Source organism: Mucor velutinosus (assembly GCF_035048745.1).
Source record: "Mucor velutinosus strain NIH1002 chromosome Unknown tig00000041, whole genome shotgun sequence".
Taxonomy (NCBI): domain Eukaryota; kingdom Fungi; phylum Mucoromycota; class Mucoromycetes; order Mucorales; family Mucoraceae; genus Mucor; species Mucor velutinosus.
This window is the reverse complement of record NW_027041905.1, coordinates 353,623-369,814: the sequence shown is the minus strand read 5'-3', so window position 1 is coordinate 369,814 and position 16,192 is coordinate 353,623. Positions and strand designations below refer to the sequence as shown.

The 16,192-nt window shown below is 44.7% G+C and overlaps 3 protein-coding genes across 3 annotated transcripts; 1 reads left to right on the top strand and 2 right to left on the bottom strand.

Moving 5' to 3' along the window:
- Positions 1-668: 668 nt before the first annotated feature.
- Positions 669-6,366, top strand: ATC70_000274 (uncharacterized protein; the record flags this gene model as incomplete). Its single annotated transcript, XM_064819692.1, has 3 exons — positions 669-1,051; positions 1,136-3,008; positions 3,073-6,366. 3 exons carry the CDS (start codon positions 669-671, stop codon positions 6,364-6,366), a joined length of 5,550 nt encoding a protein of 1,849 aa, XP_064683612.1.
- Positions 6,367-6,393: 27 nt separating this feature from the next.
- Positions 6,394-8,787, bottom strand: ATC70_000273 (uncharacterized protein; the record flags this gene model as incomplete). Its single annotated transcript, XM_064819691.1, has 10 exons — positions 6,394-6,663; positions 6,722-6,884; positions 6,946-7,151; positions 7,206-7,727; positions 7,789-7,885; positions 7,944-7,979; positions 8,045-8,188; positions 8,244-8,409; positions 8,467-8,571; positions 8,631-8,787. The coding sequence occupies 10 exons, from the start codon at positions 8,785-8,787 to the stop codon at positions 6,394-6,396; spliced, it is 1,866 nt and encodes a 621-aa protein (XP_064683611.1).
- A 232-nt stretch (positions 8,788-9,019) lies between these two features.
- On the bottom strand, positions 9,020-16,030 carry ATC70_000272 (uncharacterized protein; the record flags this gene model as incomplete). Its single annotated transcript, XM_064819690.1, has 13 exons — positions 9,020-9,135; positions 9,226-9,268; positions 9,339-9,931; positions 10,000-10,204; positions 10,274-10,406; positions 10,473-11,880; positions 11,936-12,109; positions 12,184-12,510; positions 12,589-12,771; positions 12,830-12,929; positions 12,996-15,808; positions 15,866-15,914; positions 15,971-16,030. The coding sequence occupies 13 exons, from the start codon at positions 16,028-16,030 to the stop codon at positions 9,020-9,022; spliced, it is 6,204 nt and encodes a 2,067-aa protein (XP_064683610.1).
- Positions 16,031-16,192: the final 162 nt, after the last annotated feature.

Sequence of the window (16,192 nt, the reverse complement as noted above, 5' to 3'; positions counted from 1 at the left end):
TGGCTATTTCAATGAAATGAAAAAAAAAAGGCGGTCGTCAGTAAACTCTGCTCACCGAAGCGTACGAGAATCGAACCTCATGTCATTGAATGTGGCACTAGCTGTTTGTTACACTTGCCATGCAAAATTCGGTAGCACAAACGCACAGTCTCCAGAAGGACAGAATCGTCTCAACAAAGCGGGATTTCAGCCTCGAACATATATATATATATATATATATATATATTTATGGCGTTGTTGTGTGTATTAATGTTTACTACTTTGCTCCATTTGGGCAAGTATCCTGGTGTATTGAAACATTGGGTATTGACGAGCCGCTTCAAGTGTGCGGGTATATACAGATGAGATTGCCATGGCTGACATGTGTGATGGGATGTTGGAGGGGGGTGAGGGGGGATATGGCAGTAATGCTGTCCATGTCATACAGCCAAACAAAGTAAGGAACCGCCTCAGTCTATTATCCAAGGGTGTATCTCTGTCTATCCGGAGCCAACAAGAACCTGAATGATACAAAAGCTATTTTTAAACATGTCAACATGTTTTGCCAATGACAGAGGGTTGGTAACTATTTTTTTTTTCTGGTATATAAAACATGGTACATTGGACCTTTTATAGTTTTCAACTCTTTTCTTTCTTTCTTCTTTTTTTGATATCACCTTGATGCCCACATGTCGATGAATAGACGCTCATTGCATGCTCAACCACCAGCAACAACACCACGACCCAATGATGCCATCAATGACCTTTCCTCTGTAGACAACCTGACAGACAAGCAACTGACTGACATTCTATACCAAAAGTTCTTGAACTACAACGTCTACAGCGACATTGGCGCATGCCATCTTGTTGCAGTGAATCCGTTCAAAGAGCTTGCACAAAACGATGCACAGACCAGCGATGACTATGTCACCGCGTACAAGGACATGCCTGCTGCTGGTTCAACGACGCATCCCATCATCAGCAACAAGTTGAACCCTCACGTCTTTGAGCTTTTGAATCGTGCTTATTTCCACATGAGACGCACTGGCAATGACCAATCCATCTTTCTATGGTAAAGTATACATCAATACGCACACACACACACACACATTTGTGTTATTTATATATTCATTTTCCGTTGGTTTCACTTTTGTAGTGGTGAATCTGGCACTGGAAAAACAGAAATAAGCAACCTGGTCATTCAACATTTGATTCGACTCAGTGCCAACAAGAAGCGATCCAAGGTGCAAAATCACATTATCCATGGACAAAAAGTATTGAGAGCGTTTGGCTCGGCAAAGACGTGCTTCAACGACAATTTCGCATCTCGTTATGGCGTGTACATTGAAACCCACTACAATGAACGTGGTAAAATGGTCGGCGCCAAGACACTGCACTACTTTTTGGAGAAATCTCGACTCTGCCATGGCAGTAAATTGAGCGAAGGCAACTTTAACGTTTTTTATTGGCTTTTGGCCGGAACCGAACCCGATGAAAAGCAAGTGCTGCAACTCAAAGACGACCCCAAAGCCTATCTCTATCTGGCTAAATATGGACGCATGTTGCAATCGGGTGATGCGGATGAATACAACCAACTAAAGGATGTAATGCGAGCTGCTGGTTTTAGAGGCCAGCATTTCAACCACATCATTCAATTGCTGGCGGCTATCTTGCATTTGGGCAACATTGTGTTCACGGATCCTGCTGGTGGTGTGGGTGCTACTGAGGAGTCGGCGGCCATCAAGAACAGAGATACGCTGGAGATTGTTACTGAATTACTGGGCCTGGATACGCGGGCATTAGAGAGTGTCTTGTGCTTCAAGACAGCCATGGTTGGCAAGGATGTCACTACGTTGATTCTGAATGCGGAACAGGCAGCTGCGCAACGAGATGAACTAGCACAGACACTGTACTCGCTACTGTTCTCCTGGCTGGTGGAGCATATTAACCAAAAGACCTACACAGATCAGTTCAATAGCTTCATTGGTATCCTGGATTTCCCTGGCACACAGCCCTCTGGATTCGGGTCCGTTGGATTTGAGCAGTTTTGCATCGACTATGCCAATGAGAGAATATACAACTTTATCATGAACCGCACATTTGAACCAGACGATGCTGAATTCCAGGCAGAATCCATCCACGTACCCCAAGTCGACTTTACCAACAACACAGCCTGCATTGATTTGTACGAGAAGCCTACACGAGGCATCAATGCCATTCTCAACAAAATGTCAGAAAAGACCATCAGTGGAAAACGCCTCTTTACAGATGCCAATGCCATGGAGGCCATCACCAAATATAACAGCGACAACCCGTCATTTGCATGCAAGCTATCTGATACCAACGCACGCCAATTTGCCATTCAGCACTACTCTGGTCAAGTGACCTACGAGCCCACTGGTTTCATCACTAAAAACAACAACCAGCTGCTGGTGGACATCATTGCCTTGATCCGTGGCAATGCAGACATGCCTGCGTCCTGGAATAGCTTTGTGTTGGATCTCTTTTCAGATGAAAATCTAGCCATTGATAGCCATCCTTTAGGGGGCATGTCAGCCCTGGTCGCAGCACAGCAGTCAGCCAAGCCAACGCGATTGCCATCTATGAGGAAAAGTCAGCGCCGAGCAAATCAAGAGAAGCAAGAGGCCGCCTTTACGGCAACAGACACCAGTGGCAAGAAAACGGTGCTTGCTCAAGTGCAGTCTGCCATTGATGATCTGGTCAACTCGTTCCAAGAAGCCACCATGTGGTGTGTGTACTGCATTCGCCCCAATGCCACTGCCAGTACCACGCAGTTTGACAATCTGCTAGTGCAATCACAAGTCAAGACGTTCCATCTGGATAAGATAGCAGCCAAGATGCAGCATTTTTACATGATTTCTGTGCCGCACACAAGCTTCTTGTCGAGATATGCTGTGCCGTTTAGCAACATGGGGTTGGATCATAGTGGTAGTCCACAAGAGCAGTGTGGGTCTGTCAAGGAGATGCATCGTTGGACAGACAGAGATATGGCCATTGGCACAAGCAAGGTAATAATTTTTTTTTCCAAGCATTGAATGACTCGAGTTGCTGATGAGAGTGGGGAATGGATAGGTCTTTTTGAGCTACGCAAGCTGGCACACATTAGAGGAAATGTTGAGAGCACTGGAAAAGCAGGATCAAAGGAGTCTCAAGATGTTTGATCCCAATATTGGCATGCCTGCTCTACTGGACACTGAACAAGGCATGGACTTGCAGACCAGAGATATTCCACCCACTGCATCTACACCTCATGCTGCTCCTATGATGCAGCCAGAATTCGACAATGCCACATCAGACACATTGCCTCTACCTTCTGTCGCGGGCCACTCATTGTACTCGGACAACAACAGCCACTATGCCGAGTCCAGGTTTGGCAACAACTACTTTAACGGGGACAGCTACACAGTAACAGACGGCAGCTTCTCGCCACCGATGGCACCCCCTACAACAGACCTCGATGCGACGGATGAAAAAGAAGGCACCATGACACCCAGCAGAAAACGATGGCTATGGTTTGTGACCCTGATGACATGGTGGATTCCCAAGATACTTCTGGTGAAATTGGGCCGAATGAAGCGTAAGGATGTCCGTATTGCATGGCGAGAAAAGGTGGTACTTTGCATGATCATTACATGCATGTGCGGTTTCGTGATCTGGTTCCTGGTCTTTTTCGGCGAACTCATTTGTCCCTACCAAAACGTGTATTCTATCAATGAACTGTCGTCGCACAACTCGGAAAAAGATGGCTATGTTGCTATTCGTGGCGAGGTGTTTGACTTGGCTAGTTTTGCACCCCACCATTACCCCAGCATCGTGCCTACAAGTGCTGTCTTGAGCTATGCAGGTAAAGATGTCTCTGATTTATTCCCCATACAAGTCTCTGATCTTTGCGAGAACGTGTCACCCTACGTCTCCTTGGACTACAATCGAAACTATACCGATCCCAATGCCAAATATCACGATTTCAGGTTTGCTTCTGGCAATTACCGTCCCAACTGGTACTACAATCAAATGACCATGCTGCGACGCAACTACAAAAAGGGTGACATGAGTGTAGAGTGGAAAGGCATCCGCGATCAAGCGCAAGGTGCTTACAAGCTGAATGGTGTCACCACCACCCGTCAGTGGGGTGTCATCAACCAACGCATTTACGATTTGACGACATATCTTATGGGCGGTCGTTACTTGACTGCTCCCGACAATGGCACTGTACCCACCGATGTTAGTACCGACTTTCTGGATCCGCAGGTGGTGGAGTTGTTTCAAACCAATGCAGGTACTGATCTCACTGAAAAGTTCAATGCGCTCAGTCTGAGTGCGGACCAAAAGAACAGGGAACTGGCTTGCATTCGCAACCTGTACTTTGTCGGTATGGTGGATGAACGTAACTCGACCAAGTGTCAGTTCTCTACCTACTTTTTGCTGGCCGTTACTATCTGTCTGTGTATTGTGGTCTTTTTCAAATTCATTGCTGCTATTCGCATTGGCAGTGCGCGTGTGCCTGAAGAGTTGGACAAGTTTGTCATTTGTCAAGTCACTTGCTATACGGAAGACGAAGACTCGCTGCGCAAGACCATTGACTCGTTGGCGACATTGCGCTACGACGACAAGCGAAAGTTGATTGTGGTCATCTGTGATGGCATGATTATCGGTAGTGGTAATGACCGACCTACGCCTCGCATCGTGCTGGATATCTTTGGTGTGGATCCTCAAGTAGACCCTGAAGCCCTGTCGTTTATCTCTGTCGGTGAAGGCATGAAGCAACACAACCGAGCCAAAATCTACTCTGGTTTGTACGAGATTGGCGGCCATGTTGTGCCCTATCTTGTCATTGCTAAAGTCGGTGCTCCCAACGAACGTCAAAAGCCTGGTAATCGCGGTAAACGTGATTCTCAATTGGTCTTGATGCAGTTTCTGAACCGCGTTCAATACGACGCACCCATGAACCCAATGCAACTAGAGGTGTATCATCAGATGCGAAACGTGATTGGTGTCAGCCCTGAAATGTACGAATATGTGCTCATGGTGGATGCAGATACAGAGGTGATGCCCACGGGTCTAAACTACTTGGTGTCGAGTATGTCGCACGACGCCAAGATTATCGGTATCTGTGGTGAGACGACCTTGTCAAATGAAAAGGACACTTGGGTCACCATGATTCAGGTATACGAGTATTTTATCTCTCACCACATGATCAAGGCGTTTGAGTCGCTGTTCTCTACAGTCAGTTGTCTGCCAGGTTGCTTTACCATGTATCGTATTCGCACCGTGGATGGTAAGAGACCTCTGTTTGTCAGCAACGAGGTCATTCAAGACTACACGGTGAATGTAGTAGACACACTGCACAAGAAGAACCTGCTGTATCTTGGCGAAGATCGTTACCTCACCACCCTATTGCTCAAGCACCATCCCAACTACAAGACCAAGTTCAATGCAGACGCACAGTGCAAGACCAATGCACCTGACACATGGAGCGTTCTGATCTCTCAGCGTCGTCGTTGGATCAACTCGACTGTGCACAATCTAGGCGAGCTCATCTTTCTGCCCAAACTATGTGGTTTCTGCTGTTTCTCGATGCGTTTTGTAGTCATGCTGGACCTTATCAGTACACTGGTACAGCCTGCTTTGCTGGGCTACCTCGGTTTCTTGATTTACAAGCTGGTAGAGGCTAAAAACCAGATCCCATATATTACCATCATCACGCTGGGCTGTACGTACGGCTTACAAATCATCTTGTTCATCATGTATCGTCGCTGGGAGTACATTGCTTGGTTCTTTTTGTCTATCTTGGCATTGCCTGTGTTTTCGTTCTATATTCCCATCTACTCTTACTGGCACTTCGATGATTTCTCTTGGGGTAATACGCGTGTGGTAGTTGGTGAAAAAGGTAAACAAGTGGCTGTAGGGGATGAAGGTGAATTTGATCCCAAATCCATCCCGTTGATGTCTTGGTCTCAATATGAAAAGTTCATGTTGTCTGAAAATTACAGCGATGGGCTATCTCAGGGCAGTAGCTATCCTCCTCCACCTGCTCCCATGTCGGCTCATGGCGGTGTGTACCCCAATCACAGTGGTGCTAGTGTGGTCTATTCCAACTATGGTGGCAGTCTATATGGCAGTCGATACTCTGTCAATGGCTACGGCTACTCGGCACCTCCTGGTTCAGTCCACTCTTCATTTGCTGGTCGATCCATGGCAGACGAGCCCATTGCGCATGGCCATCCATCTGTAGCAAGTGGCATCAGTGGCTATGGAAGTCGAATGCGATACGGACCCACCATGATGCACGATGCCATGAGTGATACCATGTCTGCCTCCATGGTCAACAGTTATTACGCTCAAAATCAACAACACAATAGACAATAAATACCATTTTTTTTATTCATTTGTTCATTAGTAAGCTGCTGCAACACCCATTTTTCTGGGATCACTGGCTGCCTCCAAGGTACCGTCTGGCATACGTCTGACAGCCTGTACAGCAGAGATGGAAAAGTTTTTGGGCAATATAAATACATCATGCTTCTTGGTAGCTAATTCAGCTTGTTTGGATTTGGAATATCCATTTTCTACAATAGCAACATTGGGCAGCAATTGATGATGTACTCTAGGTGCTGCAATGGCTGTATAGAGATCTTGATTGTAATCTAAAACATTGACAATAGCCTAAAGGGGAGCTTGATGTTGAGTGACATGAGGTCTTCACAACCATGTATATACTTACATTGAGTGTGGCCGTAGGTATAATGGATCCACCAGAACCACCGATAGCCATCTCAAATCGAGCATCTTTCTCAATGATGGTGGGTGTAATGGACGATAAGGGTCTCTTGCGTGGACCTGCATAATTGTATTCGCTAGGATAGAGGCCAAACATGTTGGGAATGCTATTCAGATAAAAACGTGAGCATGATCAAGGCAACACAGCACATGAATGGAAGCCCTTACCCAGGAATAGAGAAATCATCCATTTCATCATTCAAGATGACACCTGTGCTAGGATCCATGATATGCGAGCCGAAAATCAAATTGACAGTCGATGTCAATGCCACAGCACCATCATGCTCATCCACTACTGACAAGTGCATGGTGCCATGTGATTCAACATGATCGAATTTTGGATTATAGTACAAGGGATCATGCGTGGTGTCGTCCTAAGACATTGATGAATACCACTACAGCGCACCATAGAAAAAAAAAAGACTTACTGTGATCCTTTGTCGGATATCAGCTGCGTAATCCTTTTGTACCATTTCGTCAATGCGAGGCTCGTTCTTGATATAATCAGGATCACCCAATTCAGTTCTAAACGCATACCCAAACTTGAACGCCTCGACCAAGCGATGCAGGTTGAGGCCTGTGAATCCCTCGACTTTGAATTGAAAACGCTCAATCAAGTTGAGCACACTGAGGATCACAGGGCCACTGGTAGGTTCTGAGCATGTGGTGATTTTGCGACCATTGTACCAAGTACTCAACGTGCGACGGATCACAGGACGATAGGCTTTGAAGTCCTCCAATGTCACTATGCCGCCAGCGGATTGAATGGTGGCCACAAGCTGCTTTGCAATGTCGCCCTCGTAAAATACATCTGCGCCTAACGTGGAGATGGTTTCCAAGGTGTCGGCCAATTGAGGTCGTTTGATCAAGTCACCTTGTTGAATGGGCTTGCCATCTCGATAGTATACATCGGACCATGCTGTGCTATTTTGCATCCATTCTGATTCAGTCTGTTTAGGCAGCAGGGAAATGAGTTTATAAACACGCCCTGCATGTTGCAAGAAAACTTACCGCCACACGCACAGCCAACAATTCAGTGGCCTTGAATCCATGTCGAGCTATGTGTATCGCAGGCGCAAACAAGTCGGACCATGAGAGTTTGCCGTGTCTGTAGCAGGTATCGTGCTTGAGTAACCAAACGTCATATGACGTACACAATGACTTACCTTTTATGGGCCATTTCTAAACCTCGTATCTCGCCACTGCAGGGAATTGTTCAGTATGTGTGTATGTGTGCAACATGAACTGGAGGAGAGACTCTACTTACGGTACAGCGATAGATAATGCACCTACTTTGGCCAAATCCGGGTTCTCCACAAACATGTCTCTGGTTGCTTTTTCAGGCGCTGTTTCTCGAAAATCAATAAACTCAAAGGTGCCGTTTGGTGATCGGATCAACATGAATCCACCGCTTCAAATTGGTTAACATGATGCAATAAACAAGTCTATTGTGTAATCTATCTTACCCTCCAATGCCTAGATGACACAGAGAGAGAAGAAAGTAAGTATGGTGTTGCACATTAAAGAGATTCAGATGCGAGGTCGCTTTACCTGTAGCAAAGCTGTCAATAACACCAATGCATAGTGTGGATGCGATGGCTGCATCCACCGCATTGCCACCTTGTTTCAAAACTATGTAAATAGAGAGAGAGTTAGAGGTTTATCCATAGAGAATGGCCCTAGACTTACTTTCCACACCAACGTTGGAGCACTCCTCTGCCTCTACTGCCACAGCACCTTTGGATCCTTTTACCAAATGGCCTTTGAAATCAACTGGACTCTCTAAAGCATCATCTATACAGAAAACATATTCAGCAATGCCTCTCTCTTCCCTCCTTTATGTACGATCATACTTTGATGAGGATGGCTTGATGCAGCCATTATGCAGCTCATGCCAATGGTCACCAATGCCACCAATGCCACTATACCAAGGCACTTTTTCTTGCTAGATCCATTTGTCGGCTTGTTGCTCCTTAGTAATGGTGCTGATTCAATGTCTATTGTTGCCATGTTGATTGTTTTGTATGAAAAAGAAAACAGCGTTTTTTTTTTTTAATTCCCCAGAATGGGTTTCTTTCAAGTCATAATGAGGGGAGAAGATGACTAAAGGAAAAGACTGCACAGACTCAGCGGAGCATCCGGCTAAATGCGGGTGTCAGTTACTCCAGGCAAATGTATTTGCTGAAAATGCACACACACGCACAATGTTAAACAGAACAAGAAAGGCTTTTATATATTTTTTTTACACAAAACTATTCAAATCAATATAGTTGTAAGCAGACTTGTTGTTCATGGTATGCAGCATGGCTAGAACCAAAGAGACATCTTGGCCTTGGTCGCCGAGGTGTTTGATGGTATCTATTAAAAAAAAAAAAAAAAAAAAAAAAAAAAACTCCAAGTCAGCCAAGTGCAATTTTGACATGATGGTGCGCACTCTATGTAAACTACCTTTAAACGAGGCAATTTGATCGTACAATTGGCCAGCTGAATACTATTCGTTTCAATGAAGCCATATGTCAACATCGTGTCGGCTCGATCCCACAAACATGTCACTATCTTACCTGACGGATCAATTTCCCCGGGCAATTCATTTGTAAGCAGCATACATCATCTACAGGGAATTGGTCCCTTGTTTCAAATCCACATGCTGACTCATTACACACATGAGGACTAGCATAGTACATTTGAATCAAGCGTCGAACAGCCACCAACGTTTGGCAATAGAGACTAGCTACGCTCAAGGATGCACCACATGCACATGTTAATCTGTTGGGTGGAAGTCGGCGATCACAAGCTGAGCATTTTAATGCAAGTCTCTTGCTACGATGTTGTCCCTTGATCTTGAAGACGTTGACTAGCATTGAGTTGGCACTGTTCTCTTTTTCTTCCTCTTCCTCTTCCTTTTCTTCTTCTTCTTCTTCTTCCTTGTTCTCGTCCTCCTCGCCAATCTCTTCTTCAATCACAGGCATTGAGTCGACTTGCATGGCATTGTCTGTGTTTGGTGGTGTTGGTGCTGGTGCTGGTGCTGGTGCTGATGGTTGTGGCGTATTGATTTGTAAATACTCTGTCAATTTGGTTCTATTTGTTCCTTCTAGTGGTATACAGATTCTAGCCACAGAAGGCAGCACTTGCTTCAACAAGTACCAGTCTTTGTCTATGACAATATGTACAGTTAGTTTTAATCGTGCCTTATTGATGAGCTTTTCTAGTGTGCCAACTTACCTATCACAGCTTTGTCGTTATATACATCATCTGGCATACGAGGTTCCCTCACCACTACACCATTGTTGAGTGTTTTGGTGCAGTAAATGTACGGAATGGTGTCACCCGATTTCACAGCAATACCAGATCTTCTCATATCCTTGGCCACAAGGACATGGGGGTTTCCTTTTGTAGTGCGATATTCTTCTGGTGATTTTGTGAGTTGCTAAATAAAGACTTTTTTTTAGCGGGGGTCGCTACAAAGAAGCTCAATTTCCAGTTTTTTTTTATTTACCTTTCGGATGATGTACGCATGCACAGGCACTTGTGAAGCACGCACTCTGTTTGCCACCATCTTTATGTACTGATGGATGTCATTGACAATGGTCTCTTGTGGTTGGCTTGAAAGAATGAGTTGCAAAACATGCCTATGGGGGGGAATGGTACATTATATAAAAAAGTGATTCAGTGACATTTGGCCTACCCATACTTACTCTGAAGTCTCACGCGAAAGATCACAGCCATCTCTACGAACAATGTCTAGGCCTTTGATTTCCAGCGCCTCCTTGTATGATCCGTTGGCCAGTTGAGTAACAACCTGAGCGGCATACTTTTTCTTTTTCAACAACAAGGTACGTCTAAACACGCCGTCGATGTCAATTTCAAGCATTGTGTACTTTGTGTTGACTAGATCTTTGAGCTGTTGACCAATCTTGTTGGCTCTTGAAAGCACCGTTTGATGCGTGTTGACCATGATGGAATCGGTATCGCCATAAATCACATCCACGCCGCTGGATCGTTCCGCAATTTGGACTGTATCACGGAGAATGTCACGACCTTTGCCAGTAATAAAGGCAGCCAAGGGCCTTGCAAAGAACCTGGAATAACTGGAGCCGAGACAACCATACATACTGTTGGCAGTAAGCTTGAGACCCATTTGTTCAATATGGTATTGGGCTCTGGCTGTGGCAGAGATGCTGGGATCGCTCATCAGTTGTTTGACGCGCTTGCGACGGTCCACAAACATTTTCACCAGTTCTGGCAAGATGCCCATCGTTGTCGTCTGTCGTGGCGCTTTGGTATCAATCGCATCTGCATTGACATCCATGGTCGTAAAGCAGACATTGAATTCTTGCATGATGGAAGGATACAAACTGTTGAAATCGAGCAACAACACGTACTTGTCATAGATGCCCGTTTTAGGGTCCAGCACCAACCCGCCTTCAAACGAAGGCGTCTCCTTGCCATTTGCGCCTAGTCGTCGTTTGGAAGCAGGCAGTTCCAGTTCTAATGCTTCATCGACGAATTCAAACGAATGCTTCTTGGGCCGCACAGGTTTATCAGGACAGAGATACCCCCTTTTGTAAAACGTATGCAACAGCAAGTACTCATTGCGCTCTGAGCGAGCACCATGAATACTGTGAGACCACAAGTTGCCAGATAAACGCGTCAATTGCTTTGTCAGGGGGAGGATTTGAAGCTTGGTCATGAGTGCAAACGTGATATAAGCATCCAACGAGCAGTGCTTGGCCAACGCCAACAGCTGATGTCCTGTCTTGAAATAAGAGTCCAACTGCTGTGGTTTGATGTCTGTGCGTACAATGTCCAATTGTGTCTTGGCGAGTTCAGAGAGATGGAACGATTTGCTCTTGATCAAGTCTTGTGATGCTTCAAATGTATCACACACAATACGACCACGCATATGTAAACGTTGGCGGGAGGTGCTGCTGATGGATCCTTCTGAATTACCTGATGTTTTGGACAGCATCTTGGACTTGAATCTTCCTAGCTTGTGCCAATGAGGGACACGCAGCTGCTTCATTCGAGTCAGCAAGGTGTCGAGGTCTCCACCGAAAAAGTTGTGTCCTGAAATGATGTCTGGGTCATAAACATGAATGGCAGCTGTAAAGCAGATGTTAGTATATATAGCCCATGCGACGCGCGTCATTGTACAAACCTAGTAGTCTACTCAGCAAAGCAAATTCAGTATTCTCAAGCGAAATAATATGCTGGGATGTGCTCTCTATGCTTTCATAAGCATCAGCTGGATACGACATGTTGGGTGGAAGACAAATGATTGTGCTTCGGTAGCCATTCAAGTCAGTGGTGTAATCCAACGTATCCACATTCACTATAGGTGATAAAAGAGACTGTGTCAGCATGGATGCAATCTATGGCTAAAATTTCTCTCTCCTTCCAACTTACCATCTTTGCATAAAAAGAGACTAACAGCCACCACTTGATTTGACTGAGCCCCTAAACGACTCATTTGTGTCTGCAAACTCAACGACATGACATTAAGAGGAGGCGCTTCTCCCTCTTCTTGCAGCACGGAGCAGCATTGAGGGTCCTCCAAGCCAATGTTCAACGCACACCATGATAAATCATTGTCTAACTTGGTGCACTGAACCAGGTCCAACCAACAGGGGCCCATAATATCATGTTGAATTAGAAAGTGTTCCAAAGGGCTGGTATTTGCACCAAAGATATGACTGAACGTCTTGCCACTCTGTGTTGTAGGAAATTCGTAATCTGTTGAAAGCGAAAGGAATGGAGGGGGGGGTCAGTACTGTGTCATTGAGTCAGATTGTGGGGCTTCTGCTGACATACCTTTATAACTGTACTGTAATTTGATGTATGTTGCTTTTCTAGGTATATCCGTGCCACTAAAGACATATTGCTTTTCACAGGTGGTCATTCGGTAGTTTGATATTCTTTTGTGTTCTAGCAAGACTTTCAGCTCCTGCTGTACATCGTTCAAGTGGACCCTGATATGAGTCGGGTTGCCTTCATCTAGTAAGAAAGAGTCCATTGAGCAAGCCATACTCTTCATAGCTGACCAAGACCTTACCATCTATCTGGAACTGTCTTGGGAGAATATACAATTCTCTGACTACATTCTTGATGCGTACACAGCAACTGACATACTTGTCTTGCTGATCATCAAATACCTATGTGTGTGTGTGTGTGTGTATCAGTAAGCCAGATTCATGTCAATAAATGCTTCCATAACCCACTTTTCCAAAGAGATACACAATGCCCTTTTGATTGGAATCATGCGCATCATACCACCACATGGACACATTAGCATAGGGAGGTAAATCCATGTTGCATACAATTCTGCCACCCATGGCATCCATGTCAGCCTTCAGACAAGACAAAGGCACATCGTCCAAAGCAACGGCTACGGGTTCTTGTGTTTGAATATCTTGCTTCTCACTCTCTTCTTCTAAAACAGCATCCGCCGTCAAGTCATTTTCATCCTCGCCATCACCGTCCATAGGGCCCATATCAATGAATTCCATATCGCACACACCTTTATCCGCTTCTTCTGAATCGTTTGTGAGATCGAAAAAGGTGCGCTGCGCAGTAGCAGTGGCAGTAGGATTCGATTCAGTCTTCACTACGACATCTGGTTCCTGAGTATCTTCTACTAGTTCATCAAACTCCTCCAGCTCATATTCCTCCAATTCCTCAGCCTGTTGACTGAATGGGGTTTGACTCTGAATCAGATCCAGGGCAAAACTATCTCGTACGGTAGCAATATCCTGTATTGAATCATCGATCGCCGATGCCACTTGAGATTGAGACTCTGAAAGAATGGCTTTTGGCTCTAATTCCACAATAGCGTCTAGCATCACCACATCAACGCTGTCGCCAGCAACAGTCGTGGAGGTGTGGTTGTCCTGGTTTTGCGCTGGTAAGGGTGGTGTGGGCTTATTTTCAACGGCGAATCCCTGCTGCTGCTCTTCTGCTTCTTCAGAATCTTCTTGTAGTATCTCTTGAATTTCTTCAAGTAAAAACGAGTGTACTTGATCACATTGGAGTAATTGAGATCCGGTGGTATTTGTAGGGTCACCATTGATGACTTGTTGATCGCTTTCATTCGTATCGTCATCCAGTTGAACTTGTTGATCATGTTCAGGGCTATCTGCATGTGTGGTATTCACTGCTGCTGAGGGTGGTTCATCTTGCTGATTCAGTATTGAAGCTTCTGGCAGAGTAGTGAATGTTGCCTCTTCTTCTAAAGGTTCATTTAACGCCATTTGTTCATCTTGATGATCCATCAGTAAATGAACTTCTTCAATATCAATCAGTTGCTCGTCTTCCATGCCAACCATGCCAAATGATGGCAGCTGATCATTTTGATTCAATGGTTCACTCTGATTAAGTTGTTCGTCTTGCATAGAAGGTGGTGCCACTGCTTGATCATCGACGACTGCAACTGGGTCGCTGTGCTCCACAGAAAATTCTGTTTCTTCATTTCCACTAGGCTGCTGCTGCTGCTGCTGCTGCTGCACATCATTACCCGGTTTGTCTGATTGTAATTCGACTACATCAACTGTTGCAGCTTCAATGACGTTAGGTTGTCTATCATGCTCGTTCGAATCATCATCCACTCTATCTAGCAGAGATTCATTGTTTGTGTCCAGGTCTCCATCTTCAAGCACATTGGATGGATCACCGTCTACCATTACTGACTGACCTGATTCATTGGCATCTGATTCCTGAGTTGATGCCACATCAAGCGATTCCCCTTCTTGTAAAATTTCCACCAGTTTTCTCGTTTTATCTAGCCCTTGTTCGCTCTCATGTGCTTCAACATCATTAGCTTGCATTAGTGCATCATCAATTACTTGTGCAATATCACCAAGTTGTTCAGTGTCCTCCACTTGCGCAACATGACCTTCCTCGGTTAGTTGATCTGCCTCTTCCTCCTCCTCTTGGTCAAGCTCATCTTTGTTGTCGGCAAGCTCTTCCTCCTGATCCATATTTTCATCCTCCTCGGCGACATCAATCGCTCCTGGTCCAGATTGTTCATCACCATTGTCCTCCACGTCAGTAGCCTGCACAGCTTCCACTGCGGTCTCAAAAACATTCATTATGGCTAAAGTGGTATCATCTTGCAATTGTCTATTCGCTTCTTCTTCGGCGATAGTAGGCGTTGTTGTCCTGGATACAGTCGCACTGAATACTTCTTTTACATCGTAAAATTCGTCGCTGGATTGCGATAACTCGTCTTCCTCAGCTTCTACATCAATCAAGATTTCGCTTGTATCGACAAATTCGTCTTGGTCATTATCAATATCTTCGTATAGTTCCAGGCTGTGGTAACTAGTGGTTTTGTTCAATGAGGCTCCTGATGACTGGTGTTGAGTAATGGTAGGAGTAGCTGACGCAATAGCAATAGATGCTTGGTGATCAAGTTCGTCTGCTACTACAGACACTTTGATTCTATCTGGATTCTGATTTGTATTCTCCATCTCTTCATTATCTTGGCCAATTGACATGTTAGAAGTGTTATCATCATTACTGACATGGATGATATGTGTGTTGTTGTTATTGCTGGTGTCCAAAGATTGGCTATGGCCAGTGACATCTGCAACAGTAGAGGTTGCTAAATTTTGAGTATCGCTTGTACGAGGCTTGGATACATTGGATGTGCCAGAGTCCAAAACAATTGCATTGTATTCAGTTTTAGTAGTGGTGATCTGGTTTGACCTTGACTCCTGTGTATCAAGACTGATTTGGATACTCGCAAAGTCGGCTGGTGGTGTGTGATATAAAGTATCTGTCTCTGCAACCGCTTTTTCTTGTGTTATTTGAAGTTGTGATCTCTTTTGGGGTATTGTGCTGCTGTCACTGGTTGATGCAGATGTGGAAGCAGCAGCTGGAGATGTCGTTCTCAGCAAGTTTGTTTGAACCAAATCGAAAAGACTAGGTGCATTGTCATATCTTGATGATGATGATGATGATGCATTATAGGATTCTCTTGCTACTGACGATGGTGGTGCCTCGATGCATTTTCTGCTATTGAAAGATTGCAAACCTAATTTGCATGTGAGATCAATGGCAAAATGCTAGTTTTTGGCAGAAACACACATACTTTGCCAAAGTGGCTCAAGAAAGAAATCTAAAGCAGAATTGTCTGCTATCTATAATCAAAGAGTGTGAGTTAAATGATGTTTTATAGATTACTTTTCTACGCTACGTGTTTTGTTTTCGATTTCTTGTTGGGAGACTCTTCAGGGTGTTTCTTTGCATTGGTCATATCGAATGTCTAGTTGTATTATCTGTTACCAATGAAGCAGAAGTGGATATAATACGATGAACAGTATAATATTATAATGATAAATCAACTCTTTTTTTTTAAAAAAAATATATATTATCACTGTTTATTGTGAATATGAAGAGAGAGTGGGTGAAAGAAAAA